Here is a 26,707-nt window from a genome sequence, read left to right as displayed (position 1 = left end):
CCTTATGCTTAAAAGTGTCTTGGACATTGTCTACTCTGCGCCCTCGCCCAAACAGCGTTTCCACCGCTACCTTGACCATCTGGACCAACAGATAGGGCTTTCATGTTGAGCGCCATCCCTGTTTGGCTACTACTGCCGACTGCATACCAAACAATCCTTCAGCGCCGTCGTTCATGTCCGGATAGCATGGATTTTGACCATTTGAACTTATAGTATGACGAATGCTTGATAGATCAAATGTCCGTTACCCGGCACGTCCGAGTGTACAGATTGCACATGCAGAGCCATCATGACAGTGAACGTGTGCTGTTGTGTTGGAGTGCTAGAGCATTCACTTACCAAGTCACGAACTTAGCTCCGTCAGCAGACATCTCGACACTTGTTGAACCATGCACATCCATCCTTCGACTCGACCATCAACCACTGACCTCTCGACTCTTCCATCTGTTAGCAAACACGAGCAACCTCAACGTGCGCCATGGCCAGCCCCAAGGTCCAAGTTCCTGCAGAGCCGACTCGGGAGCAGCAGTACGTACGATCCCTGATAGCGCAGCTATCACAACCAGACACGGAGGATATGATCACCGAGTTACTCGAGACGAGCGCGTTGAGCAATGACATCCATCCCATCTTCGCTCGCTCGCAGTGGGATGATCTGTCGCATCTCGACTTGCTGCGTATCGCGCCAGCGCTTGTTCTCGCATCCCGGATGTTGACGAGCTTCCGCGCTGTTCACTTCTGGCATGCACTCCTACGTGGTCCCAGGCGAACCGTTAGCTACGGAGGTGGTGAGATTCGACAGCGTTTCGACCTGATGCATGACCCCGCGACATCACTACCCCCAAGTGAAGCAGACTTGGTCCTCGAGATGCTGGCCGGCATGGCTCGCAAGATCAGGATGTCGTTCAAGGAGCAGAAAAGCTCGCACGGATATTGCACTCTGCTTAAGCGCTTGTGGTCGCCAAACGATAAGCCAATGCTAGGCATCGTCGTGGCCCTTGAACAGCTGAAGCTTCTAGAGCTTGCCGATAAACCATGGTTCTTCCTGCTGGCGCGATGGATACATCTCGCGATTACTCTAGTTCATGAGGTTGCCCATGCTGTCAGTGCGGAGTACTACGGATGGAGGGGAGAGGGGTACTTCGGTGACAACAAGTTCATCGAGATGGGCGAAGCCTTCGTAGAGTGGCTTATCGGCGGTGATCTCGAGGCTGATGATGAGGCCCAGGTTACATCCATGGCGATGACGGAAGTCGGCACAAGTGGACGCTCCAGAGGATACAAGAGTTGCGGCACATCAGCTTCGCATGTCGAAAGAATGCCACCAAGCATACACCACTGGCTTGTTGGAGCAGCTTACGCCTGGAAACTGTTCCTGCAGAAGTTTTGGCTGGAAGAAATGCCATCATCAGCGGGTATGGCTTTGCAGCCTGCGAGGTTTGGCTGTGGTTGTGCTCGATGCCCAGAGGTCACGGACGATCAGCTATGGAGGTGGCACAGAGAGGAAAGAGCCTGCGTCGTCGCCACATGGCCTTTATGTCCCGAGATAGATCAGGTTTGTGTGAGGAGATAGCAGGTACGCAGATGTCGGAGGCGATGTCGTTGACGATGGTGGGCTGCGCTCGATGATCGAACCCATGTTGCCAAGTGTGTATCTCGACGTAGATACGGCGTTATCAATCGGGGCTGGAGATGGAGCGGAGAATGTTCTTTGTCTTATAGAGCAAGGTGATGTCGGGAAGAGATGGAAGATTTTAGAGTTTCATGCAAGTCAACGCGTGTTCCTGTTTCCTGCTTTCTTGGTTCCACAAAGCATGCACCCACATGTACACTATGCCGTCATATCGACACCTGTCTTTAAGCCTCATGAGCATGGCAAGGAGAGGTGTGAACAGCGTCTGTGGCGTGTACGTGCTGGAACCTGAGTGAGGGCGACGACAGACAGTCTTGGGAACCCAGGATCATCAAAAACACATGACGAATCGACATCACTCGCCGGAGACCAGTTAGCAGTAGGCATTGTGCCCGAACTTACCTCTCACTGTGGACCGCTAGCACGATCCACCACTGCAATGCCTCCCAAGGAGGCAGGACCTCCAAGCCGAGCCGAGCTCTTGCAAGCAGTGGCAGCATCGCAAAAAGTCGCACAAGCCCAGGAGTACGCAACGAGCCTGCGAGAGAAGGCAGCAACGCTTTCCAACCCGTCAGAAAGAGAGCGACTGGTGGAAGAGGCGTACGCACGCGAGGTCGAAGCACATGGCGAACGGAGCAAGATCGCAAGACGACTGCAAAGCGGTACATGGCAAGGAGGAGCGGCTGGAGGAGGCATAGGGCTGGGCACCGGTCTTGGATTGGGAACTCTTGTAGGGACGCTCCTCTCCGGCGTCTTGTCGATACCAACCGCCGGCCTGGGCATCTTAATTGGAGCCGGAGTTGGAGCGATTCATGGCCCATGGATCAAAGTCGGTGGGAAGGACAAGAAATGGCAAGACGCAACGCCAGAAGAGGTCGTTGCCTACTATGAGGAGCAGAATGCACAGAACCAGAGCACCGCGGAACAGGCTCTGACATATGAGCAGCCCATCGGACCGGTGATGAAGAAGAAGCCTCGAAAGCTGGAAGTGAGATCGCAAGCGAATGCCGCCGTGGGCGCCCCAGTAGATGCTGAAGATACGATTTCGACCGGTACGCCACGCAGGCCGAAGAAGTTGCAACTCCGGTCTCAGTCGCAGGTCGATTCGCTGGCAGCAATGCAGCGGGAAATGGGCAAAGAGAATGTCGATGCCGTGCAGGAGCCGAAAGACGGCTGAGCACTTTCTGATGCCGAATCATGCAATCCGAACAACCGACTTGGCTCACGCTGGTTCGCAAATGTGAATGCTCACCTGCTGCATCAAGATCAAGTGAAGTGTTGTCACTTGGAGGTCGCGCCCTGCAACTCGCAGGTCAGAACCTACAACACCAACCTGAAAGCCGTCAGATCGCCGGTCGTGTGACTACAGCACGTTCATCGACTGGGACGAGCCTGAGCCTCAAACACCACCTGAGCCACGATGGTAGATTCTCCAAGCAAGCTGGGGCTGCCGGGCGGCCAGGCTGCTGCGAGTTGGAAGCCTGTAGAGAGCGTCTGCGCAAATCTGACATAATTTGCACCCTCAGCCATGCGACCGGCGTTAAGGTGTGCTGCATCTGCACGCCTGCATGCCGCTATAGGGCAGCCTGATATGCGACTTTTCAAAATTGCTCGATACCATCGTCTTTGCCACAGAGGGCGCTTTGCTTCCGCTTGGTGCTGTCCCAAGACCAGCCAGCGGTACACGCCCAACTGTTCCACACATTTAACGCTTCGAATCTTGAGAGAATCCAACGAACCAGTGATGTTATACTGGATTTCCACAACTCACGTGCTTACTGATACAATGCAGGGTACATGTATCTATTTACAGTCCGGCTCTCCACCCTTCAGCTTCGGCACCGACACCCCGACCACAACCACGAACTCTTCTCACGACTCTTCATCACTCACAACTCACACGCGTCAGCTTGTCCGTTGTCCGAAAGGTAAGACGTCACGTCCAGCCTCATTGACCTCACAACGTCCTGAATCGAAACATGGTTGATGCATATTGGACCTCTGAATAGATGGCTGGTGTCTGGGTAGGTCAGCAAGTATCTGCAATGACCACTGAGGTACATTCTTGACGGTTTGTGAATCTGTTTCTGTTCTTTCCAACGCTCTCATCTCACTGGTCTTGCCTTTCCTCTTCGACATTATCGACACCAGTCTTCGACGCAGCATCAACAACAGCGGCAAGAGGCATTAATTGCCACACGATCAATTGCCTGAACAGCTGGCGACCTGCGCAGCATGCCAGCCCTCAAGACTGGGCTCGCGCTTCTGGCACTAGCGACATCAACATATGCACAGTACTTCGGAGGATACACAAGCGGCAGCGACAATCCCTATTCGAGCAGCAGCAGCAGCAGCGACACCAATGGCGATGGGAGCAGCACTTTTGGCGGACAATCGAGCGGTAGCTTTGGTGGCTTTGGAGGGTTTGGCCAGTACAACAAGACTGTCACAGCACATGCTGTTCTGGCAGCGCTTGCATTCGGTAAGCGATCACGTCTGGAATTCGAGCTGGCACAATGCTGATCATGGCAAAGGTTTCTTCTTTCCAGTAGGCGGCATCGTAATCCGCCTCGCCTCCTTCCGCGGTCTCTGGCTCGTCCATGGCCTCTTCCAGATCTTCGCATACCTCCTCTACATTGCTGGAGCAGGCATTGGATTATGGGTAAGAAAGCATTCCACCTTCGATCTTCCACCTCTAATCACTTCGAACCAGATGATCTCAGCCCGCCGCCAGCTCCTCCACGACCCCCACCCCATAATCGGCATTATACTCCTCGTCCTGATCTTCTTCCAACCATTCCTCGGCTTCCTTCACCACTTCATGTTCAAGAAACACTCCCGCCGCGTAGTCTGGTCATACGGACACATCTGGCTCGGTCGGATCATCATCACATTAGGCATCATTAACGGCGGTCTTGGGCTAAGGCTAGCAAGACGAGCGCCCGTTGCGCCACCGAGTAGAGGGGCGATCATTGGGTATAGTGTTGTGGCGGGGTTGATTTGGTTGGTCTATGTTGTTTCTGCGATTGTTGGGGAGAGGAAGAGGGGCAGGGTGGTGATGGTCAGGGAGACGGAGGGGCATGGGAAGGAGTATGAGAGTAGTCGCAGTCGGGAGCATAGTAGGGAGCAGTATGCGTAGGTGAGGAGGGAGGGCGTGTATGATAGCATGCTAGAAGATCAAGGCACACGCTAAGGTGGCACAGGACATAGAATGGATGCTAATGTAACGCTACTGTACCGGATCAGATGCGAGGCGGGAGCAGAATCATGCGCCAAGGGTTCTCTTCTGTGCCACACAATCACGTTGACTGCAGCACCAACGATGGTCTTACAATACGGCAATGCCGTTGTTCTCGTTCAAGGCAATCTTCCCGTTCCTGCCAGCTTCGGCAGTCTCGGCAAGTGTGGGGCTCGAAGCTCAACTTGCACGGTGCACCAACCTCTCCATGTCTTCGACAATACGATGCACAAGACACTATTGTCAATGTGAAGATGCGAATATGGCACAATAGGTCGGCGCCATTGAGATGCGAGCTATTGTTGTACTTCTAGATATCTTCCTTCGCTCTTGCTGCAACTTCTGGTCCACTCTTGCCATCTCATACCACCTTGCTTCCACCACAACCATCGACAGCATACGACGTTGAAAAGAAGACAAAATGGCATCAAACACCACTCAGACAGCTGCTGGCAGCACCTTGACGGTGGAAATCAAACAGATGATTGCAGACGGCCTTGACGACATTGGAAATGGTGAGTTCATGTCAACAACTTCTGATCAACGAACCATCTACTGACAGCATGCAGGATACAACAGTCTTGAAGAGCGCTTCCATGCCCTTGAGAAGAGAACCGGTCGCCCAGACGTTCCACAAACCATCTGCCAACGCTTGATCACACTTGAATCACGAATGTTGTCATACGAGAGACAAGCCCGGGATGCCGTCGACCAGTTCAAGGACGATGTTAATCAGATCACATCCATCAAGGATCGCATCAAGACGGCGCAGACAGATATCAGCGACCATACGTCCAGTATTGCCAACCTCTCCAAGAGCTTCCACGATGCCAATGCTCAGAACAGGAAATCGGCAGCTGAGACCAACACAACACTGGAGAGACTCATCAACCGCGTCAACGAGCTTGAACGCAAGAATCAATATTCAGCAAATGAGGCCGGTATCCCACCCTTCACGTCGGGTCAGGATCTAGCTGAGGCGCTACTTACGCGTCTGAGAGGTGGTGATGTCCTGGAGCCCGACACGATGGCTCAGCTCAAGACAGCCATCGGTAGCAGCAAGACTCGCGACGCGCCACCGACCCGCCTGCCAGACACGCCTCCCACCGATCTAGAACCCCCTGCGCAGATCAAGAAGCCTTCCGCGAAGCGCAAGCGCCCTGCCGAGCAAGAAGCGTCTCCGCCAGCGAAGCGCGCCAAGACTCCTGCGAAAGACGTCGCAGCCGTACCATCGAGCAGCACCCCAGCCAAGAGGAGCCAGCCTGATCCACCTCAGTCAGCGAAGCGCTCCAAATCACCCGCAAAGGAAGTCGCTGCCGTACCATCGAGCAGCGCGCCCGTCAAGAAAAGCCAGCCTGCTCCAGCTCGTCAGCCGAGAGCATCGCCACGCCGCCAGAAGACGCTTTCCGCTTCCGCTCCAGCTTCCGCCACTACTTCCTTCGTAGTGGATGGGCAGCCAGACTCTCCACAGCCACGCCGCACATCTCGAGCGGTCAAGGCAACGAAGCGAGGCGATGGCTACATGACATGGCTCCAAGTGAAAGAAGCACGCAGCAGCCAGAACAACTGATATTGCTGGCACGACATATGTGTGCCTTAGCGACGGCGTTCAGGCGTCCATGATACCACTTTACATGTACATACTACGCCACTGGCACGACCTGTGGATTGGACACACTGCTGCCACCATCCACTACGAGGTTGGTGCCGGTAACATAGCTTGAGAATCCACTAGCGAGAAATCCCACTGCTCTTGCCACTTCATTTGGCACGCCAGCCCTTTCCAGTTCATTTGTCTCCTTGCTATGCTCATCCTGAAAATGCACACCAACGTCAATCTGTCCAGCCGAAACACAATTGATCCTCACTCCCGTTCCCTTCAACGCCGCAACGCCAGATTTGACGAGACCCAGTGCGGCATGTGAGGACATTGTAAAGGCCGGACCCCAGCAACTTCCCAATGTCGACGCCACTGACGAGACTACGATGATGCTACCATAGGCGCGGTCTTTGGGTTGTGCGTTGGGATATGTACCCTTTGGAGATGTCTTGGCCATAGCTGCGGGAGCATATTTGAGTGCGAGGAAGGGCATTAGAGCGTTTGCTTCGAAGAGTTTGAGGAGGTCGGATGGGGTAGTGTCTGTTATCGACGAGGGGCCGAGGAGGGAGGAGGATGTTACGAAGATGTCTAACCTGTAAGATAGCAGCATCAGCATTCTTTCGTGGTTCCTCAAACGTTCTGAACAGGACAAGCTTACCTTCCCCAGCTATTCAACACATCATCAATCAACATCAAGGTATCCTCCTCGTTCGCCAGGTGAAACGGATATCCTATCACCTTCGTGTTCGGAGACTCTTTGTTGACTTCGGCTTCCAAGCTATTGAAGTCTTCCCTCGGCGACGAGGAGCAGGCGTAGACACATGCTGCTCCGTGGGCTGCAAGCTCAGTGACGATTGCGCGGCCGATGGGGTGGGTTGCGCCCGTTACTATGCAGACGAAGCCGTAGAGCTTGCCGTCTGAGCGGTAGGGGGAGAGGAAGTTGTCGGTGGCGGTGGTCATGGTGGGTGAAATGGGGATGCTTGGGCATGAAATGTCGAAGCTGGGCAGGATGAGGAACGCATGGCTACAACGTGGCAGACTGCTGTGGATGGGTCTAGGCAATGATATCTCGTCGTTGCTTTCTTACATGCTTGTTGGGATCATGGGAGCAGCTCCGAGGAGAACGGTGGTTGCTGATAAGGATCTTCTTCTTATCGTGCAGGTGGCTGAATATGTAACTTCCCAATCATGAGCTTCCCTTCAATCAGCATGCCACGTGTCGATGGAACCTCCGACAATCGATACCTGGAGCTGTCGTTGATGATGAACGTGATGTCGAACAAAAGGGAAGCGTGGGAAGACAGAAGTCATCGTGCCTCGGCGCCTTCGACGCGCTACAGACACGCGATCATGCTTCGATCGCCTTTGTCGATTGTGGCTGTCAGTGGTGCACATGCGAAACTCATCACTCACTGCAGGCCCAAGAGGCCCCGTGTTGTGGCCATCGACCCCATTGTACCTGTACATGTACCTGAACAGAATGCCCATCGGCCCTGGCATCCGATCGAGCAGATAGATCTACAGGACGCCAGGAGCGAGCCGCGTGGCGTCACAGTGCTCGTTCTCCCTGATAACCATGGTAGGTGATTTCGATTGTCGCGCATACCAACTACATGTAGTGTTCCACATGGGAGCGATGGCGATGGATGCTTCCTGCTGGAGAAGGAAGCCAGTGTTTGTGCCTCTACTGGTCTTGGCTCTCATCGTCGTTCTTTACTCCGGCAGAAGCAGCATCGAAACAGCAGCCGCGGCCTTCAAGACTCCTCACAACCCCAAGCATGAACCCACCCTACCATCTACTGGGACTGGCTTCGACCAAGACGACGAATACGACTCCCTAACCGATCGCCAATGCGCCGAAGTCTTCCCCGACCTCTACCACGAAGTCGATCGAGCGGTCGAGTACTGGAAGAAGAAGAAGCGCCACACAGTCTCTGCAGACGACGTCGAAGTCTCATGGCGCAAGTGGGACGAGGAGCCGATGGGCGACGGCAGTGGAGGCGCCATGAGGATCCTCATCGTTGAGAACGAGCTGCGCATCCTGGAAAGCGAGGGCATGATGGGACACTGGGGACATCGTGGGAGGGCTATGGGCTTCCTGTATCTGCTGCAGCGCTCACTACACAGCGCTCAGGCGGCGGGTGAAAAGCTGCCAACGATAGAAGCTGCGCTCATTGCCGAGGATATCGTCAATCCTCCAGATGGCACAAAGGGTACACACTCATTCTGGACATGGACGAATCATATTGGCGATGAGACGCATGAGAGGCACTGGATGATTCCCCAACTATGATCCTTGGTATGGCTCTATCCGATGGGCTCTTTTCGCGAAGCGCGCTATCGAGCAATGGAGCGAGACTCGGCTTTCAAGGACAAGATACCAAAGGCTGTTTGGCGAGGCAGCGGCTTCTTGAACCCCGGCATTCGCGAGAAGTTATTCGACATCTTTAAAGACAAAGACTGGTCCGATGTTTGGTTCGCCGATTATGGTGGCATGGACAGCGACCACTTCTTGACCGTCGAACATATGTGCAAGTACATGTTCGCGATACATACAGAGGGTGTCAGCTACTCCGGGCGACTGTCCTACATTCAAAACTGCGGCAACCTGCCCATAATCCACGATCTCGAATGGGACACGTACACGACTCATCTACTGCGAGACTCGGGACCTGACCAAAACTATGTGAGAGTCAAGCGGGACTGGACAGATCTGGAGGAGAAGATCAAGCATTACATCGCACACCCAGAGGAAGCGGAGAAGATCATCGACAAATCACTAAAGACCTTCCGACACCGATACCTAACGCGACCCGCCTTGTCTTGCTATGTGAGGAACCTCATCCGAGGCTACAGCACAGTCTCGTTCAAGCCGGAAGTCTACAGGCCCAAGAAGAAAGGTAGCACAGCACGATATCGAAGAGGAATCTCTTTCGAGCGCTTCCTGGACAGCCCCATGGACGGCAAGTTTGAAGAGGACACCTGGTTCTGATTGACTGTCTGGAGAGTGCTGTCTTGAATTACCGGTGCCAAACGCCCACAACGACAATCCTCACGCCTAAGCAGCCGCACTACCACCAACCTCTGGAATAACGTTGAAATCGCTAGTCCTCTCATAGTATCCATAAGGCTGCCGGGTGACATTGCCATACCACCAAGTCACAACGCCATTTCTGCAATAATCGATCAGCATCAACGCAATGGCACCGTATCTCTCTGACGACTTACCCATCATTCGCTGTCACCTTGACTGAAAAAACAGTATCATCCGGAGCTCTCGGCGTAAGGCTCAGGGACGCCTCGACTTTCTCAACTCGTCTTGGTCCAGACTGTCTCTTCATATTACCCGACTGCTCTCCATCAAGTTGGCACTTGCGGTACGTGCTATCGCGACGCATAGTACGAGCAGTGCATTGTGCGCTGAACTTGGGAATGTCGACGTATTCGAGCGACGAGACGTCGAAGAGGTAGGAGCATTGGCCATCTTGGCAGCCGGCGTCGAGGTTGGAGACCTGCCAGGAGTAGGGTGCTGCGAATGAGAGGGCGGTCGTGGAGGTCGTGAGTGAGAGGAGAGATACGGCTGCGGTGGTGAGGAAGTGCATTGTGGTGGGGGACTGTGATGTTGCTGAGGGTCGATCGGTTGTTCTGTTGCTCGGGTTGATCAGGATTGGTGGTTGGTTATGCTCCTTCCTGTGATTGGCAGTGCTAAGCCTTTGTGAACTCGCGGCTCAAGTCTATACGACCATGCGAGCCAGAGCGCACCTTTCCGAATTCTGGAAGTGTTCTTCTCGAATCTTGAGACATTGTTGCTCGAAATAGGCACTTGGCGGTATGGAGTATCTTGGTTGCTGTAATCTTAAGTTTGAGATGGCCTGTTCATGACCACGCCAAGACGTCGCAACCTTCGCGAGAAGGAACGACATACGGAGTAGCTGACATCACAGAACTTCTAATGATGCTCTGGGCCTTGTGTGTCACGACGCTTGATGCTGCTGGCCCATGATGATCGCACGGCGGCAGAGCGGCGCAGTGTAGCGATTCCACTGTCACATCCTGGACCGCGGCTCCGTATGGAATGCGTCGAGCTCTTGGCTGCACGAGATCATGGCTTTGGAGACAAGAACTCTGATCTTGTCAGTATCAGTGTAGTGCAGCGGAAGTACATCATGGGGACATGGGCACAGGAACGCACGTGGAGTCCCTAGGGTCAAGGTTGCGATTCGCAACGTTGGGCACGTCGCTTCTCACAATACATGAGATCGAGGGCTTGGCTATACCAGAAAGAGTATGTGTGCACCAGGTATCGGGCGAGGCTCGATTGCAGCAGTCCGGGCAGCAGTCATGGTTGATGACGGTGAAGGTAGATACAGGCTTTCCGATGCCAGTATGAATTTCGACATGGGTATACGTTGCTCTGTTCCGCACAAGACTTCTTGTCATCTGGCTACCATTCCGTTCAACACATTTTGTATATCACTCGAGTGCTGTACACCCCGTGTACCGCCTCTCGTTACCATCACGCACACGACGTGCCATCTCGATCATCTCCACATCTCCTAAGTCTTCGATGTCCAGATAGCCAAGCGACAACATCCACTCTTCCATCTCCACTCGTTCCCCACCGAGGTCTTCTGCCCGGGTCGCATTATGTCTCACCTCACCAGCTCTGGGAGATGGATCTCGCACACCCACACGAACATTGGCTTTAGGGCGCGCGACTGGTTGAGAGGTCAGGTCTGCAGACTCTTGCATCACTGCGAGAGCCGCACAGCGGTCGCACGTGCAGGCTCTCACGGGCGGCGCAAGCAGTCTGCAACCACTAGCAGGCACGTCTATCTCCCAAGTCCTTCGTAGATGCATTGCTCTGACGAAGTCGTCGCTAATCACGCCCATCAGCTCACTCCTGGATGTCAGTGATTCCAGAAGTGGGAATGGCCTAGGTTCCTCTCGGTACTTCTTTACCATGTAAGGATCCGGGATTGGCTGTATGGCCATAATTTCCTCGCCAGTCTTGAGTCGGCGGATAGAGGGATCGCCGTCGAATAACCACTTGGTGATCGCAAAGCCCATCTCGCGAAATGTCTGGTCCCCGAAGAAAGCCTCCGGCATGTCGCCGCGTATAGCGCATGATGCAGCGTGGGCAATTTCGTGAACGAATGTGACAGCCATGTTGAACCAATCTCGCAGCGAGGCGTCCACATTGCCCAGGGGCATTGCTATGCGGTTCTTCAAGCGGTCAAGAGCCTTGGTGGCTATAGTGGTGGTGCTCCGTCTTCGGTGACGTGGAGCATCTGAAAACTCTGGGATTTGACGCAAGCTGGCGCCGCAGAAACACTCGCCTTGAGGTTCATGGTCAACTCGCTCGCCGAAATGCAGCCTCACTGCGAGCGACAGCTCGTTTAAAAACTCCAGGGCTCTACCTTTTTCGAAGGCGGGCAGAGGAATACTGGTATCGTGCACTGGGTTGATCTGAACTCGTTGTAACATAACGTTGTCAGCCCTAGGCTCGTGATTGCCCCAAGATACCGCATGCCAGAAGTGCACACTGCGGTCGCAGGTGAGTAGGTTTGATGCTAAGACGAGTGCTGGTGAGATGGCGAGGAAGTCTCTTTCCGACAGGTCGTCCCATCGATCGCGCGCGAGAATGGGTTGCACTGTCGACGTACTGCAGGCTTCGAGAATCTGACAGACCTTTGGGATCGTCCCGCCTGTCACTAGGCTTTCTAGCAATGCTTGTACATCCGGCGGTTCTGCTAGCATTGTGGTGACGGGTGAGGTGGCAGCCTGATGGTCACACCTGAAAGGTTGGAATAGCGGATGTGCGCGAGGACGACGGAGTGTGGTATTTTCGGCGATATACAGCGAAGAGAAAGAAGCTTGGAGATAAATCAGCATTCATAGTGGCCTCGTGCGTTTGGAGCACAACAAGTCCATTGAACTTGCAGTCCAAACCATTCACCTTCCCATCTGCATGTTCACATGCCACTCCATTCACTTCGCTTGGTCTCTTGGCATTCTCCCACAGCACTCACCACAGTAACAACGACGCTCAAGAGATGTTGATGCCGTGAGAGACAAATTGACGAACCCCGAGGGATGAGATACCCGCCATTTGTGTCATGTTGGCGTGTTACCGATTTTCGCGAGGAGTGTGCTGTTGAACATGCTACCACTAACGTAGTGCATAGTTCAGAGTTCAGAGCTCAGAGCTGAAGATCTCGAGACTATTCAAGCGTGTTCGAGCGGCACGCATCGTCGCACTACCAAAAGTTGACAGCCCTGAAGTGAGCCCTAGTCGCGTCAACAAATTTGTCTCGCAACTCCCCGGCAGGCATGGTGAGAAGCTGAAGTAGGCTCAATCCTAGCATCCATTGTATATTTTCCTCTTTCCGCCCACCAATCTCTGGAGTATCGGGATGATTGAGGCAATGGCAAGTCGTGGTACAAATAGAGCGGTGTCGTATTGGCTGGCCTGCGTCAATGCTCGTCATAGCTGGCTGCTCCTCTTTCGTGCTTCGACCACATTTTGAGCACCCACATCGCGTCGTTGGTGGCCGCAGACTCGGACTACCAACCATCGGCATCACCTGGGTCCACGTAGTGGTCAGGAACATTTTTTTGACCCATGTGTCGTCAACCTTGCTGACGAGATTGTTATCGGAGGGGATAGGTGACAGAAGTGGAAATAAACCGTGCTGTCGATAGGCCCTGACGAGGTGCGAGTTAGGTATCTTGGTAATACCCATGGCCTCTTCGTGGCTGTGGATGAGAGGAAAGATGATCAGTTCGCCCCCAAAGAGCCATTTTGTCACCGCCACACCCAATTCGCAGAATGTATCGTCAGCGAACAGGGGTTCCATGTTGCCGTGCATGGCTGCCCAGATGGCATGTGCAACTTCGTGCACTAAGCAAATCGCCAGGCATAGCCAGCGCCTGAGGAGCGGAAGCCCATGCATACATGCTGGCTGGAGCATCTCAATACATATTGGCGAGATCGTTATTGTGCTTGGACGACCCCGAAAGATTGAGCCAGCAAAGAAGGGAACACTTTGCATCGAAAGCACACCCGCTTGGCCTTGGCAGGTGGCATAGGTGCCGTTGAGCTCGCCCTCGATATTGGCTGGATGGAGTTTTACAGCTAGCGACATTTCATCCAGTATTTGGAGCACTTTTGCTTTATCCCAAGGATGCAGCGGCACTTGAGTCGAGTAGGCTGGATGCATCCTCTTGCGGGTAACGCGATGCTTGTCAGTCTCCATCAGGGTCCAGCCAAACAAGATGGTGTGCCAGAAGTGTGATGCTCGTTCTGAGACCAAGAGGTTTGATGCCAGTAAAAGCGCTGGTGCGATCCGCACGAGATCGAGGTCAGAGATACCGTACCAGCGCTCGCGCGCGAAGATCGGATGGAGTGGTGAGTTGCTGCACTCAGCTAGTAGCCGTGTGATGTCTGCATCTGTTGTGCTCGAGATAAGCTGCCCGACGAGATTTTGGAGATATCTCTCGTCCGTGGACATTGCGAATGTTGGCCAACGTGGGAAGACACTTCGATTAGTCTGGCTGAGGTTGCTCGGCCAAGTAGAAGGGATCTTACAATGCCTTTCTTCAAGTCTTGTGCGCTGGCTCGACTTCGACCACATTCACTTGATCCTACGCCACTCACGTGTCCCCGAAAGATCGCGAGACGCCGTGCTCAGCTTGCATGGCAATCGACGGAGCCAGCCAGATCACGTCTCCGAATAAGCCGGCAACTCCTCCATATCCTCAAACTCCCGCATCGAGATCTCATACCCCAAATGCCTCTTCAACAACTCATGCGTGACAAACCTCTCCGGAAAGTTCCCCACTGCATCCACAAAGCTAACATGATGGTTCACATCACTGATACGCTGCAGTTCATTTGCATGTCGATGATGATGCGGACATCCATCCACACCGATCAGGAAGATCGTGACATGTGCCCAACTCAGACCGAGGAGATCCAGCTCGAATTCATCCATATCTGAGGCTTCGCCGTCGAGAAGGAGTAGGAGGCGGAGCATTGGCGTCTCGGGCCCAGCCTGCCAGCCAAAGATGGGGTGGTGCGTAGCTGAGGCGGGAGTGCTTTTGGAAATGGAGTTCTTTAACTTGTTGCCAGCCTGTCATGACTCTTGTTCTCCCACCTAGGTGGACTTGCTTCCACATCTGCTGGAAATTCTGATGGTTGATGGTGCCGATGTACTCAGCATGATTGGCGAAGGTGACAAGATCGTAGCCCTTGAACTGATGATCGTGGTTCTCCATGGCGGCTGTGAAGCGGCGGATGATGGCTTTTGCGACGTCTTTGTTCTTGGGCTGGGTAGATTTGTTCCAGCCTGTGATGAGGTATTGATCGTAGACGGGGCGGACAGGGTCGAAGTCCATTGAGCCAGAGACATCGAGGAGGATCATGGTGTGGTCGGTGGGTGTCTCGGGACGATCGAAGGCATGTAGTGGTGCGGGCATGACTTGCTTTGAGTAGCCATCAGACTTATGTTGGACGTGGCACTGATCGGCTATGTCGCAGTAGTCGGGTGGTGGCTCGAATGCTTTTGCCATTCTGTCTCGCGCCATGTTCATCTCGGAAATCTGGTCGGGCTTCATTCGCATGCCGACACTGCCTTCACGATGGTTCAAGACCCAGTAGAGTCGCTCCTCAGCGGTGTCTTCGTATCCTCGCCAAGCTGGAGTGATGCCGCGCCATCCTGCTTGGGCTTCAATGCTGAACTTGAGTGGGTTGGAGACCTGATTCGCCCAGGCTACCGGGATTGGCTCGAAATAGCCTGCGCGAAGGAGATGTAGATACCGAATGGGACAACTCGCGCGTAGATCTGCGATTTTGCTGGTCATACCCATGTGGTCCTGGTACGATGCTACAAGCCCTCTCGTTTCAGGATCTGGCTAGCGTCCGCGTTCTTCGGCTAGGATTGATGTCTGTAGCTCGATGCTTGAGCCCACGGCTTTCTCAGCATTGATACTTGCTTTCTCCTCCGTAGTCTTGAAGCCGATCGACTTTCGGAAAGAAGACATGCGAGAAGTTTTCGGTTTCGTAGTAGGCAGAGATGCGGCGTTGGAAGCGTTTACACTTTGTCTCTTCTCGTCGCTGATCTTCAGCTTCTCCATGCCATTGTTGATGGCTTCCACTCCTGGCTGCTCGTCCCAAACGGAGTGCTTTGGCTCGATGGCCTGAATCTTAGCCTGAGCTTTGAGGTTGAGCTCGTTGTTCAGACTGATGGTCTGATGCACACTTCCTGCGTGATAACTCGCCACAGTTGGCTAATTACCCTGAACATGTTGCTATTGTAGTACCCATACGGGCTGACAACGCGGAAAGCGTAGGGATCACCACCCCACAAGGTCCGTGGTAGGAGTACGCTGCCACTCATCGTCGTAGCGCTGACGAAAGTGTTGTCATCGTAATACTTCTCGCCAGGGTACATGACGGCTTTGCCCCACCGTCTCTGGACTCCAGAGCGACACTGCTTATGTCGTTGATATTGGTGAACCGGGCAGTTGCAGTAGTATTCAGTCTCGTGCTCAGGTCCGATATCGCTGTTGTAGATGCCGTATCTATATTGCATGTCCTGAAGTCTGATCTGCATGTCATTCTCGTCCCGTGCGCGAAGCTTTGCAGCTTCGATAACCTGGTTCGTGTGAGGACGAAGGACTGCTGCCGAGTATGATGCGTCCTTGATTCGCTCCATGTCTTGCTTGGACAGCGGCATGGTTGCAGTGTGGTCTTTACTGTCCATTTTTGGAAGAGATTTTGAGTCGAGAGTGTTCATGACACTGCGGACCTCTTGAACGCTCGGCATGTTCATGATTCCTGTCTCAATGGTTTCGATCCGCTCCGAGTGGCGGTACTGCAAAAGATGCTGGCCAGTAGTTGCGCAATGTGATGTTTGCTTCTTCCAAGGTGCCCAAGATTGTGCGCGGCCCTGGAATGGGGTTCAAATTTTCAGTGCTTGAAGTTGTCAGTGTCGAGAGCTACGAACCTTTGCGATCGGCTGCACTCAGGCATATAGTGACATTCGGCCACCTGATTGAGTGATATACTGCCTCGCGATGTACATTTGGTCGTTTTTAGGATCAAAGGTGGCACTGCGAATGCCGTACATCCGTTTCCGCGCCATCATCCCGCTGTGGTAGTAGCTGCGAAAGATGGACTAGGCTAGATGTGATATGGCTTGGCACGTGATGGATGAATGCAAGCCAACGACATGGGTGGTAAGGAGAGTAGATGGAGGAAATCTTGAGTGAACCTTGGCTCGGAAAAACAATCTCTGTCGTCCCCGGTTGTTTTGAACACAATCAGAGCTGCCGGCGGGCATGGCTTGGAGTTCAATACGATCGTCCCTGGAAGCATGGCTCTGGTATCGCGGGCGATGAACCATCAGCACTGGATGCAGCGTTCGGGCAGCATGATCTCGATGTATGGCCACAACCGTGTGCAGTATTGCCATGACGCTGGTCCGAGATGCCACCAACCTGCTTCGCCTTGTCCATTGCCTGAGGTTCCGTCATGATCCTGAGCTGAGGTCCGCTGGCTCGCGACCTTCATCTTACTGTTGCTGTTACACATGCCTTATGCTCATCATCCAAAGCTGTTATCCCTCTGTCGTCGTCCAGAGCCCGAATATTCACATGTTTCGAAGCATCTCCGCCGTTCGATGAGGCGGTGAGGTCGTGTGAGTCGTGACGACCAGGAATGGACGCGTCGCACCGAGGACATTGCCGGGGGGAGAGCTTCGTTTGGATTGCCAGTAGGAGCGTCGTTGGTTTCTGCAGCGACACGCGACGCGACAATGAATGATCCACGTCTTATTACATATGTAGTAACGAGGTGAATGGTGTTGATGATGGTACAAATGGTTGGAAAAGGTTGGCAGATGTAACCGTTTCTATTTCGAGTGGCAGGGCTGAGCCAGCCTGCCAGGCCCTCCCCATTTCTGCCACGCCTCAGGTTGCGCGTCACGAGGCTAACATCCAACACATGTAGTAGCATGCTCAATCTTCAACTTCACGTTCATTCCTTGACATTGACATACACTCGCTGCAATTATGGCGCCTCTCGACGACACTCATTTCGCGACATTCGCGCCAGCGACAATGGATCACCACATATCGAAACGCAACCTAAATGTCAACCAGACCCAAGCCGTGACTTTAGGTGTGATCGCAATCTATGCAGTGGCAATCGCCATATTATGGAACGTACCCTACGTCCGCATGATTCTATGGCCATTCAAAGTAAACCCACCTCCTCCTCTGCCTCAAACAGCCTCGCTAACACCACACCCAGATGCTCACCATCGCCTTCCACGAATTCGGCCACGCCTTCGCCGCCATCCTAACCGGCGGCAAAGTCGAATCCATCTCCCTCGACCCTGACGAAGGCGGCGTCACTCACATGCGCGGCGGCCGACAAGCCATCACGCTCCCAGCGGGGTATTTGGGCTCCTCCATCATCGGCGCCCTCCTCACCTTCTGCGGCTTCAACATCGTCGCGAGCAAGGTCGCCAGTATCGTCCTGGGCGTCTGCTTCCTGCTGACTCTCTGGTGGGCGAGGAAGGACTGGCTCACGATTGGGACGGTTCTGGCGGCGGTGGGGTTGCTTGTGGCGTGTTGGTTTATTGCGCATGCGGAGGCGTTGAGGTTTGTGGTTTTGTTTATTGGGGTTATGAGTAGTCTTTATTCCGTCTGGGATATCTGCGATGATTTAGTTTTGAGGAAGGTGAATAGCTCGGATGCGAGTGTGTTCGCGAAGCGGTACGGAGGAAGTTCCAGGTGCTGGGGGCTTATTTGCAGCGTTATATCGGTGTGCTTCATGGCGGCGGGGATTGTTGCTGGTATTGCGGCTTTTCGACAGGATTGGGATCAGCAGGAGAAGGATTCGAAGGGGTTTATACCTACGAGGTAGTCTTGTGTGTATCGATTGATGTAGCAGCTCAGAGGGGTGGTCGTCAGTTTGTCCGTGACTTCAGGTTCTCATTTGTGTCTCGTGCCCATGCTACAGCTTCGAACACAGGGCACCACCCCACATCGATCACGCATACATATCATCATACTCCTCCTCCTCGTCTTCCACCTTCTTCACAACCGGCTCCTTCCTCTTCCTAAAGTCCTGCCGACACAACGGACACGTCCCCTTCGTCTTCAACCATGGCTGAATGCACTCCAGATCATAAACATGTCTCCCGCCACACGGCAGCCGCACCACGAGCGGATAATCGTCATCAAGAAATGCATTCAAGCAAATGTTGCAATCATCCGTCTTCTTCAAGCTCTTCTTCGGGATCCGCTCCAATTGTTCAACGAATTCATCACTGACGCCCTCAACCTCCGTTGGCGGATGCTCGGCCGAGTCGCGCAGTTCACGGATCAAGCGGTCGAGGAGTCGGTCGTTGTTGTCGCCGTCGGTGGGAGCGTCGGAGTCGCCGCGCATCATGGCGAAGGCGTTGGCGAGTTCTCGTAGTGCGGCGGAGACGTCGGAGGGGAGAGGGACCGAGTTGGCATTTTGCGGTTGGCGGTTGCCTGTGGTGTCGATTTGGCCGAGTTGGGTGAAGAAGGTTGAAAGATCTGGGCGGCGGCGAGGTTGGGGCTGTTGTTGGTCTTGGGGGACGTTGTGCTCGACTGCGGACATTGATGGTTAGTGACATGCTTTGGAGTGTAATGTGTGATGTGTGATGTCTGTGGTTCAATGCACCTTCGTAGCTTGACATTTTGGGTTGTTGCTGCAGCGCGTAGCTGGAGAGGGAGTGAGTTGTTACATCTTGCTCTGTTCGTGAAGAGTCTCGGTCATTGGGTGGATGGTGTATGCTCTCTGTAGCCTGCCGACTTGGATGAAGTAAGACTTAGTGGCAGCCCATCAATGCTTCCACCACACACTCAGCCTACGATATCGCCGCTGCTGCTGGCTCTGGCATTGTTGCCCACGTCACCACCACAGCAATGGGCAAGTCTTCCAAGGACAAGCGAGACGCCTACTACCGCCTTGCGAAAGAGCAAGGATGGCGTGCACGCTCGGCCTTCAAGCTGCTGCAGCTCGACGAGGAATTCAATCTCTTCGACGGCGTGACTCGCGTCGTCGATCTTTGCGCCGCGCCGGGGAGTTGGTCGCAAGTGCTGTCGCGTATACTGATCAAAGGGGAACGCATCGGCAGAGCAGCATGGGAGGATCAGCGCTTCAAGGAATTGTTCAGACTGCAAGAAGAGCAGCCGCTGGACAGTCAGCTTCAGCATCTTGCCCTTGAAGCACCGGCAGCAGAAGCGCGGAAGGATGTCAAGATTGTGGCCATCGATCTCCAGCCTATGTCGCCGTTGGAGGGTATCACTTGCCTGAAAGCTGATATTACCCACCCATCGACAATACCGCTGCTGCTCAAGGCTCTGGATCCGACCTACGAGCGGGACTCTTCGTCCATCGAGGCCTCACATCCCGTCGATCTGGTCATCTCAGATGGTGCCCCTGACGTTACTGGCCTCCACGACCTCGACATCTACGTCCAGTCTCAACTTCTCTGGGCGGCACTCAACCTGGCTCTCTGCGTTCTCAACCCAGGTGGCAGATTCGTCGCCAAGATCTTCCGTGGCAAAGACGTCGACCTGCTCTACGCACAACTCAAAGTTGTCTTCGAAGGAGTGACCGTTGCCAAACCTAGAAGTAGCAGAGCCAGTAGTGTCGAAGCATTCATTGTTTGCACCAACTTCCGACCACCTGCAGCCTTCAGAGCCAGCCTGGACAATCCCCTTGGTACGATTCGACAGCTCGAGGCAGACAAAGAACAGCTCAAAGCCGGCATCAAGTCTGGTCGCATTGTTCGTAAGGATGGGATCACTGAACTGACGCTGGACACGGAATTGGGTAATGTGGACCATGACAGATGGATCGCTCCTTTCCTGGCTTGTGGTGATCTGAGCTCGTACGATGCTGATGCGAGCCACAAGTTGCCAGAAGGACATATTAGCTTGGATCCGGTGCAGCCGCCGACTGCTCCTCCTTATCGCGCGGCGTTGGAGGAGAGGAAGAAGATGGGTGGTGCTTATGGCAAGACCAAGCTGCGCGCTGGGGCATAATGGAGGCGAGACCGGTATCTGGTTCCATTGAACGAAGTCGCTGTCTATGGGAATGAATCCGGAACAGGGACTAGTGATTGGTGCGACGAGGTGGCACGGACTCAACGGCACCATCCCGAGCTCGCGAGATGAATGTCAAAATGGCTGCGCATCCTGCCGCGATCTCAACAAACCTCTCCATCCTCGACCGCGTACTCGAGCGACCTCGACTACTTCCATCGCTATCACTCTCACCCGACATCCTCGTGAGTTTGGCAGCCCTGCCTTGACATGGATTTCCTTCTGGAATACCTCCTCCTCACAGAGGTCAGGGACCCCGACATCGCGCGCATTTTGAGGGACAGTAGCACATCAACAATCCACCCTGTCTTCCAACAACGTCGCTGGGATGGGCTTTCTGACGACGGTTTCATCTTCTGTCGTCCTGCGCTCGTGCTGGCTTCTTACCTCTTGACTTGCCCTCGTGGCCTACACTTCTTCCACGCGTTCCTCTTTGGCGAGCACACTATACATCGCGACCGGCACGGCATGACACGCACTCGATTCGATCCCGTGTACGACACGCAGAGGCCGCTACCACCCGAGGAGGAGAAGCGAGTATTGGCCGCACTCGAAGAGATCTCTAATTTGATCAGGGTTCGATTCGCAGATACAGGTAGAGATGATGGTCGGTGCCAACCTGGAGATACAGTGTGGACGGACAGGTTTCAGTGCATTACTTCACCACTCGCAACTCGGAGTACCATCTCGATCTCACAAAGAACGCTCGACAGGATCCAGGGTCAGCACCTATCGGGTCCAGCACCTCTTCGATGTTGGTTCAGCTTGGCGGTCACACTAGTACACGAATTTGGGCACGCCATATGGTACGCCGCAGCTGAGCCTGAGACAGAAGGGATCTTTGCGAATCAAGACTTCTGCGAGATGGGCTACGCCGTCACCAGTTGGATCGTTCATGGTCGTCCAGAAATCTCACAATTGCGTCACAACGGAGAAGAGGTCCTCGCCTTGCGACACATTCCGAACCTCAGCATGGTTGAGATCTATCGCGAGTCTGGCCTCTTTCCTCTCTTCCGCGACCTTGGGCCAGACAACGAAATGATCGGCATTGTCGACGATGCATGGCTGAAAGAACTCTTCATGGGGATAACGTCGAACAAAAAATTTGTTGCCGACAATGGCGAGGGGCTCAGACCGACGGTTACATATTGTCAGTGTGAAGACTGCCGTGTAATCACTGACACAGGAAGCTACCCAACGCACTCAATCGACAGCGTGGACTCGGCGGACTATGCTACTCGACCTGGATGCGTTGCACATGCCATAACTCGCCCAGATCTGGACGGTGGAGCGGCTTCGGAAAACATCCAGTGGATGTTGTCGTTGAGTCAAGAAGGAGTCGAAGCTTTGCGTGATCCAGTCTTCAGAACATGCGTTCTCGCGCTGCGCGAGAAATATCCTTTTCATAATAGGGACTAGTCACAAGAGAAGTCCACTACCAACGCGTGGCGGTGTTGTCTATGGACACTCAAGGGCTCGTATCACGCCACGCCATCGCCCTACCAGCATTCCGGACTGAATTACTACAGCATCTTACGAAGGCGAAGCACTGCTTTGGCACACAGCGTTTTTCACTGTCTGGAGCTCTGACAATACCACGATGCCAGAATCCCACGGTCCTGACAGCCAAAGACCACGCTTGCTCGTTGCAAGTGGTCGCCTCGTGCTGTGGCAGGAGAGCATCCTGTTGCAACCTGACTTGGTGTATGAGCGGGCTTCTTTGAGTGGATAACAAAATGGCATTCGCAAGTGAATGCGTGTGTCACATGCTTCGACACAACACCCCCTCGATGGGACAATGCAAGTTCTCGTCTCGAGCTCCTGCTCGTTGACAACACATGCCCACCTGAAGCAAGGCGGGCCCAAGCATCGATCCCATCGATCTATTGTCAACGCCTAGGTCGCGACTCCGGACGCTGTCGTGTGCAATGTCGACGAGTCAGCAACTTGTTCCGTACCTACTCACACAAATCACATCGCTCAACACCGACTCGGATGTCATCCGCATCATCCAAGAATACAGCGATTCGGAAGTTCACCCAATATTTACGCGCGAACAGTGGATAAACATCACGGATAGCGAGTTTTTAGCTCTCGGTCCTGCGCTTTCACTGGCCTCTAGGCTCCTGACTTGCGATCGTGCTCTTCACTTCTGGCATGCTCTATTCCATGGCGCTCGCGAGTACTTCTCGGACAAACATGGCCTGCAACATTACCGATTTCTGCCGATTCATGATACGGGCAATGTACTTCCTGCAGAAGAACGAGACAGAACACTCCGGTCCCTGTCGGAGATGGCACTTGCTGTGAAGCTCAAGTTCGAAGACATGTCTGGCGCTCGCGGACGTTGCCACGCAGCAGGCCCGTTGCAAGAGATCCCATACTTTTCCGACAGCCACAGATGGAGCTGGTCAAGCACCGTCATAATACGGACGAAAGATGTCGACGACTTGCTCTCCGCCCTGAAGTCTGCCTCGGCAACATCGCCCCTCGGACGCTGGCTCCAATTAACATGTACACTTGTGCACGAGGTATCGCATTCAGCATCCATGATCATCAATGGCCCTGGATACGAGGACTTTTTCGGATCACAGACGTTTAGTAAAATGGGTCACGCCATCATCACATGACTATTTGACTGCCGGCCCTTCATCACACAACGAGAGTCCACGAAAGAGGAAGTTGTGGCTATGCACCAGCTGCCTTCGATAAGCCACGTCAAGGCTTATCGGAAGCACGGGTTGTACCCACTCTTGACTACGTTCACATCGGCATCCGAGACTGTTGGAGTCATTGACAGCGCGTAGATTAGATCCATCCACTCTCGGAAGACGTGGGAGCATGACATACCCGCCACCAGTGGCGCGTTGCTTGCACCCTTGGCGATATTTTGCTCTTGCATCAAGTGCAGTCCTCACATCGATGTCTCCCAGCGACAGTATCCTGCTGTCGCCGACGACGCACACTTTCTGGTGGCTGCACATCATTGTGCGCTCACACAGACGAGTTGTCAATGCGTCTCGCATGCGTATTGCTTCAATGACGAAGTTGGAGGAGGTAAAGATGAGAAAATTCAGTGGATGCTATCGTTGACGTGGGACCAAGGGTACGCCATCCAGGACCAGGGGGTGCTTTCAAGTGTCACGGAGACACGCCAGCGATATTTTTACAGAAACACGCGACAGTTGGACTGGTGGAAGCATGTACGATAGAGCAAGTGAATGGCACCGGGACAACTGCGAGTCTTGTACGTGATGAACTATGTCAGTTCACTCATGCACCACGTGAATACTGTCGACGAAACCCAAAAGCACACAACACACGGCGTTGCCCATCCTGTTTGTCACACTACCGCCATCCGCCTCCATTGCATGATCTGTCGCAGGAACCAATAATGTACCCTCGCACTCGTCCACTAATCCCTTCGACGTTCGACTACTAAGCCTCCCTCAATCCCTTCCGATAACCGCCACAATGTCGGCAGAACGAAACTATGTGCAGACGCTCTTGGAACAGCTTGCTACAGACATCATCGATGCAGAAGTTCTCCGAATGATAGAAGAATGTGACAGCAGGATCATTCATCCTATCTTCCGCCGTGATAGATGGGACATAGAAGACATCGACTACCTCCGCATCGGGCCAGCACTTGTACTCGTATCACATCTTCTTACTTGCGATGGCGCTTCTCACTTTTGGCATGCCTTTTGGTTTGGGCGGTATATTCCCGTCCTGGGCAAGCATGGAGTACAGCGTGTTCAGTTCCACCCCATCCATGATACGACTGCGCCTCTACCGCCTGTGGAGAAGGCGAAGGTCTTGAGATTGCTCGAGGAGATGTCATTAGCTATACGACTTCGATTTGAAGATATTGGCAGGGAACTCGGGGGTCGATGCTGCATGGACCGTCCCCTGCAAGAGATCCCATTCTTCGTGCATTTGGGGTCCGTTTCACCAAAGCACTATCGAGTTGTCGATACAAAAGCTCGGGGCGCTTAAGGACAAGAAGATTCTCTCTTCAAAGGCACATTGCCAAAGACATTGGCTCATTATGGCATGTACTCTCATCCACGAAGTCGCCCATTCCGTCTCATTTGCACTGCGCGGCCGCGGCAGGGAAGGGTACTTCAGCGATCAGATCTTCCCTGAGATGGGCTGCGCCCCTGAGAAGTGGCTGTTCGATGGGAAGCTCTACTTTGCCTGGAATGGATACGGCGAGGAAGTGATCATGGTAACGCAGATGCCATCTTGGTGGGTGATCAATGCATACCGCGTGGATGGCTCGTTTCCGCCAGTCTGATCAACAAGCAAGTCATTCTCCAAGGTTTGCAATCAAGCCTTGTCACAAGCAAGCAAGTTGGAAGCCTATAGCTTAGTCAGTATTTTCAAACGATCAAGCGGTGTTTTCTCCTTCGTTTGCAAGCCTTGTGAGCATATCTGTGTCGTTTTACAAGGTGTTGTTAATGATATTCAAGGTCATGTCGATCTAAGAAGGTAGAATTCTAGGAAGTGCGGACCTATCTCTAAGCTAATCGGATCACGTACCGACAGTCACGTGCTTTCCCGCTTCAGTTTTCCCGACTTCTCAATTCCGACGCGTCTATCTCAACCTCTAAGCATCAACTTCACGACCTCACTATACTATAACATAGACTCGTAGCAAGTTAAAACTAGTAGTATACTTTTAACCGTACTAGATACTAAAGATCTGTTCGCGCCGACTATCGAGATAGACGCCGTAAGTAACAAAGCCGACATATCTAAGGTACTAGGGAAGAGAAAGTACGACTTGCTTAACTAGCTAGATTAGACGCGACTAAAGGCCTATTACCGTACCTTATAAGACCGTAACTACTTATTATTTATTTAGAACTACGGCTAGCCTATTAAGGACAAAGATAGGCTCGAATACTAGCTCTATAAGCTATACTATAGCGCTAGTAGAAAAGAGAAGGGCATCTATAAGACTAACGTCTCTACGACTAGTGCTTCGAACTATATAAAGACGAAGTACTATATCGATAGTAACAGTATTATTTAACTAAAAGAGAAGAAGAGGAAGGGCTTAGATCAATATTATAGTAGGTAGTAGATTAATAACGAGCGTACTATCGAATTCGATAAGGACGAGTTTCTCGTACTACTTTATAGCTAGATTATTAAAGATAATATCCCCTATCGTAAGGTCTAGACAGTACGCTTTAGACGACTACTTGTCTACCTTTAAGGACGCTATAAGTCCTATATACCGTATGAAGTCACTACTAGCTTAATAATTAATAGAATCTACGATAAGATACTAGGCTATATTACGGGAGAATTGGCCTTATTATTAAGTAAGATTAGCTATAGCTTCGACTTATAGACTTCGAAGAATAAGCTCGTACTACTTAGGCTCGTTACTTACTTTATTAAAAAGGACGGTAAAGCTACGGAGATACTACTCGTATTACTACGATAGCGAGGTCGTTATTCTAGATATAACATCTTCGAGACTATTAGTAATACGCTTATCTACTACGGCGTAGAGTATAAGATCGGTTACTTTATTACTAATAACGCTAGTAATAACTCGAAGGTAATAGGCTTTATATCTACCGAGTATAGACTCGATAAGAAGTAGTACTAGCTTCGCTATACTAGTTATACCTTCAACCTTACTATATAAGCTACGCTCTTCGGTAAGTACGTAGGCGATATTACGTAGGGCTTCGAAGACGAGCTTATCGCTATTAAATCGGTTAAAGAGGCCAATCTACTACTATAGCGAAAGCGAGGGCCTATCGGTAAGCTTTACTACGTACTATATTTTATTAACTCGTTATCTTAGCGCCTATAGCTATTAGATTAACTATAACTTGACCTTATTACTCTAACGAAGCCGGATAGCGCTTAAGATATATACGGTATTATCTACGCTATAGAGATACGCTAGAATAGCTATGTCGATAGTACCGAGAGAGCCGCGTACCTAATACTAGCTATCGACGAGTTTATACGCCGAGAAGTCGATAGCTAGTATAACTACCTAGGCCGCTATATAGAGCGCGGTATAGAGCCTAGTCGTAAACCTCCTTCGATCGTA

The 26,707-nt window shown here is 52.7% G+C and overlaps 16 protein-coding genes across 16 annotated transcripts; 10 read left to right on the top strand and 6 right to left on the bottom strand.

The window, feature by feature from the left end:
• Positions 1 to 478: 478 nt before the first annotated feature.
• On the top strand, positions 479 to 1,573 carry CLAFUR5_00216 (uncharacterized protein; the record flags this gene model as incomplete). Its single annotated transcript, XM_047899364.1, has 1 exon — positions 479 to 1,573. One exon carries the CDS (start codon positions 479 to 481, stop codon positions 1,571 to 1,573), a length of 1,095 nt encoding a protein of 364 aa, XP_047756175.1.
• A 499-nt stretch (positions 1,574 to 2,072) lies between these two features.
• Positions 2,073 to 2,810, top strand: CLAFUR5_00215 (uncharacterized protein; the record flags this gene model as incomplete). The annotated part of the gene is made up of 1 exon (XM_047899363.1): positions 2,073 to 2,810. One exon carries the CDS (start codon positions 2,073 to 2,075, stop codon positions 2,808 to 2,810), a length of 738 nt encoding a protein of 245 aa, XP_047756176.1.
• A 1,058-nt stretch (positions 2,811 to 3,868) lies between these two features.
• On the top strand, positions 3,869 to 4,772 carry CLAFUR5_00214 (uncharacterized protein; the record flags this gene model as incomplete). The annotated part of the gene is made up of 3 exons (XM_047899362.1): positions 3,869 to 4,115; positions 4,168 to 4,295; positions 4,347 to 4,772. The coding sequence occupies 3 exons, from the start codon at positions 3,869 to 3,871 to the stop codon at positions 4,770 to 4,772; spliced, it is 801 nt and encodes a 266-aa protein (XP_047756177.1).
• A 520-nt stretch (positions 4,773 to 5,292) lies between these two features.
• On the top strand, positions 5,293 to 6,441 carry CLAFUR5_00213 (uncharacterized protein; the record flags this gene model as incomplete). The annotated part of the gene is made up of 2 exons (XM_047899361.1): positions 5,293 to 5,386; positions 5,441 to 6,441. The coding sequence occupies 2 exons, from the start codon at positions 5,293 to 5,295 to the stop codon at positions 6,439 to 6,441; spliced, it is 1,095 nt and encodes a 364-aa protein (XP_047756178.1).
• Positions 6,442 to 6,514: 73 nt separating this feature from the next.
• CLAFUR5_00212 (uncharacterized protein) lies at positions 6,515 to 7,431 on the bottom strand (the record flags this gene model as incomplete). Its single annotated transcript, XM_047899360.1, has 2 exons — positions 6,515 to 7,064; positions 7,130 to 7,431. The coding sequence occupies 2 exons, from the start codon at positions 7,429 to 7,431 to the stop codon at positions 6,515 to 6,517; spliced, it is 852 nt and encodes a 283-aa protein (XP_047756179.1).
• A 676-nt stretch (positions 7,432 to 8,107) lies between these two features.
• Positions 8,108 to 9,463, top strand: CLAFUR5_00211 (uncharacterized protein; the record flags this gene model as incomplete). Its single annotated transcript, XM_047899359.1, has 2 exons — positions 8,108 to 8,684; positions 8,805 to 9,463. 2 exons carry the CDS (start codon positions 8,108 to 8,110, stop codon positions 9,461 to 9,463), a joined length of 1,236 nt encoding a protein of 411 aa, XP_047756053.1.
• A 66-nt stretch (positions 9,464 to 9,529) lies between these two features.
• On the bottom strand, positions 9,530 to 10,073 carry CLAFUR5_00210 (uncharacterized protein; the record flags this gene model as incomplete). The annotated part of the gene is made up of 2 exons (XM_047899358.1): positions 9,530 to 9,644; positions 9,700 to 10,073. 2 exons carry the CDS (start codon positions 10,071 to 10,073, stop codon positions 9,530 to 9,532), a joined length of 489 nt encoding a protein of 162 aa, XP_047756181.1.
• An 871-nt stretch (positions 10,074 to 10,944) lies between these two features.
• Positions 10,945 to 12,231, bottom strand: CLAFUR5_00209 (uncharacterized protein; the record flags this gene model as incomplete). The annotated part of the gene is made up of 1 exon (XM_047899357.1): positions 10,945 to 12,231. The coding sequence occupies one exon, from the start codon at positions 12,229 to 12,231 to the stop codon at positions 10,945 to 10,947; it is 1,287 nt and encodes a 428-aa protein (XP_047757278.1).
• A 2,229-nt stretch (positions 12,232 to 14,460) lies between these two features.
• CLAFUR5_00208 (uncharacterized protein) lies at positions 14,461 to 15,342 on the bottom strand (the record flags this gene model as incomplete). Its single annotated transcript, XM_047899356.1, has 1 exon — positions 14,461 to 15,342. One exon carries the CDS (start codon positions 15,340 to 15,342, stop codon positions 14,461 to 14,463), a length of 882 nt encoding a protein of 293 aa, XP_047757277.1.
• Positions 15,343 to 15,387: 45 nt separating this feature from the next.
• Positions 15,388 to 16,307, bottom strand: CLAFUR5_00207 (uncharacterized protein; the record flags this gene model as incomplete). The annotated part of the gene is made up of 2 exons (XM_047899355.1): positions 15,388 to 15,723; positions 15,771 to 16,307. 2 exons carry the CDS (start codon positions 16,305 to 16,307, stop codon positions 15,388 to 15,390), a joined length of 873 nt encoding a protein of 290 aa, XP_047757288.1.
• Positions 16,308 to 17,547: 1,240 nt separating this feature from the next.
• On the top strand, positions 17,548 to 18,406 carry CLAFUR5_00206 (uncharacterized protein; the record flags this gene model as incomplete). The annotated part of the gene is made up of 2 exons (XM_047899354.1): positions 17,548 to 17,736; positions 17,789 to 18,406. 2 exons carry the CDS (start codon positions 17,548 to 17,550, stop codon positions 18,404 to 18,406), a joined length of 807 nt encoding a protein of 268 aa, XP_047757287.1.
• Positions 18,407 to 18,532: 126 nt separating this feature from the next.
• On the bottom strand, positions 18,533 to 19,208 carry CLAFUR5_00205 (uncharacterized protein; the record flags this gene model as incomplete). The annotated part of the gene is made up of 2 exons (XM_047899353.1): positions 18,533 to 19,119; positions 19,193 to 19,208. 2 exons carry the CDS (start codon positions 19,206 to 19,208, stop codon positions 18,533 to 18,535), a joined length of 603 nt encoding a protein of 200 aa, XP_047757286.1.
• Positions 19,209 to 19,437: 229 nt separating this feature from the next.
• Positions 19,438 to 20,562, top strand: CLAFUR5_00204 (Putative tRNA (cytidine(32)/guanosine(34)-2'-O)-methyltransferase; the record flags this gene model as incomplete). The annotated part of the gene is made up of 1 exon (XM_047899352.1): positions 19,438 to 20,562. The coding sequence occupies one exon, from the start codon at positions 19,438 to 19,440 to the stop codon at positions 20,560 to 20,562; it is 1,125 nt and encodes a 374-aa protein (XP_047757285.1).
• A 270-nt stretch (positions 20,563 to 20,832) lies between these two features.
• Positions 20,833 to 22,041, top strand: CLAFUR5_00203 (uncharacterized protein; the record flags this gene model as incomplete). The annotated part of the gene is made up of 1 exon (XM_047899351.1): positions 20,833 to 22,041. One exon carries the CDS (start codon positions 20,833 to 20,835, stop codon positions 22,039 to 22,041), a length of 1,209 nt encoding a protein of 402 aa, XP_047757284.1.
• Positions 22,042 to 22,550: 509 nt separating this feature from the next.
• CLAFUR5_00202 (uncharacterized protein) lies at positions 22,551 to 23,252 on the top strand (the record flags this gene model as incomplete). Its single annotated transcript, XM_047899350.1, has 1 exon — positions 22,551 to 23,252. The coding sequence occupies one exon, from the start codon at positions 22,551 to 22,553 to the stop codon at positions 23,250 to 23,252; it is 702 nt and encodes a 233-aa protein (XP_047756416.1).
• An 844-nt stretch (positions 23,253 to 24,096) lies between these two features.
• Positions 24,097 to 24,621, top strand: CLAFUR5_00201 (uncharacterized protein; the record flags this gene model as incomplete). The annotated part of the gene is made up of 1 exon (XM_047899349.1): positions 24,097 to 24,621. The coding sequence occupies one exon, from the start codon at positions 24,097 to 24,099 to the stop codon at positions 24,619 to 24,621; it is 525 nt and encodes a 174-aa protein (XP_047756415.1).
• Between the last annotated feature and the right edge of the window lie 2,086 nt (positions 24,622 to 26,707).

The sequence above is a fragment of the Fulvia fulva genome, chromosome 1, assembly GCF_020509005.1.
Source record: "Fulvia fulva chromosome 1, complete sequence".
Lineage (NCBI taxonomy): Eukaryota > Fungi > Ascomycota > Dothideomycetes > Mycosphaerellales > Mycosphaerellaceae > Fulvia > Fulvia fulva.
The sequence above is the reverse complement of the archived record's forward strand: the minus strand, read 5'-3'. Positions and strand labels throughout refer to the sequence as shown.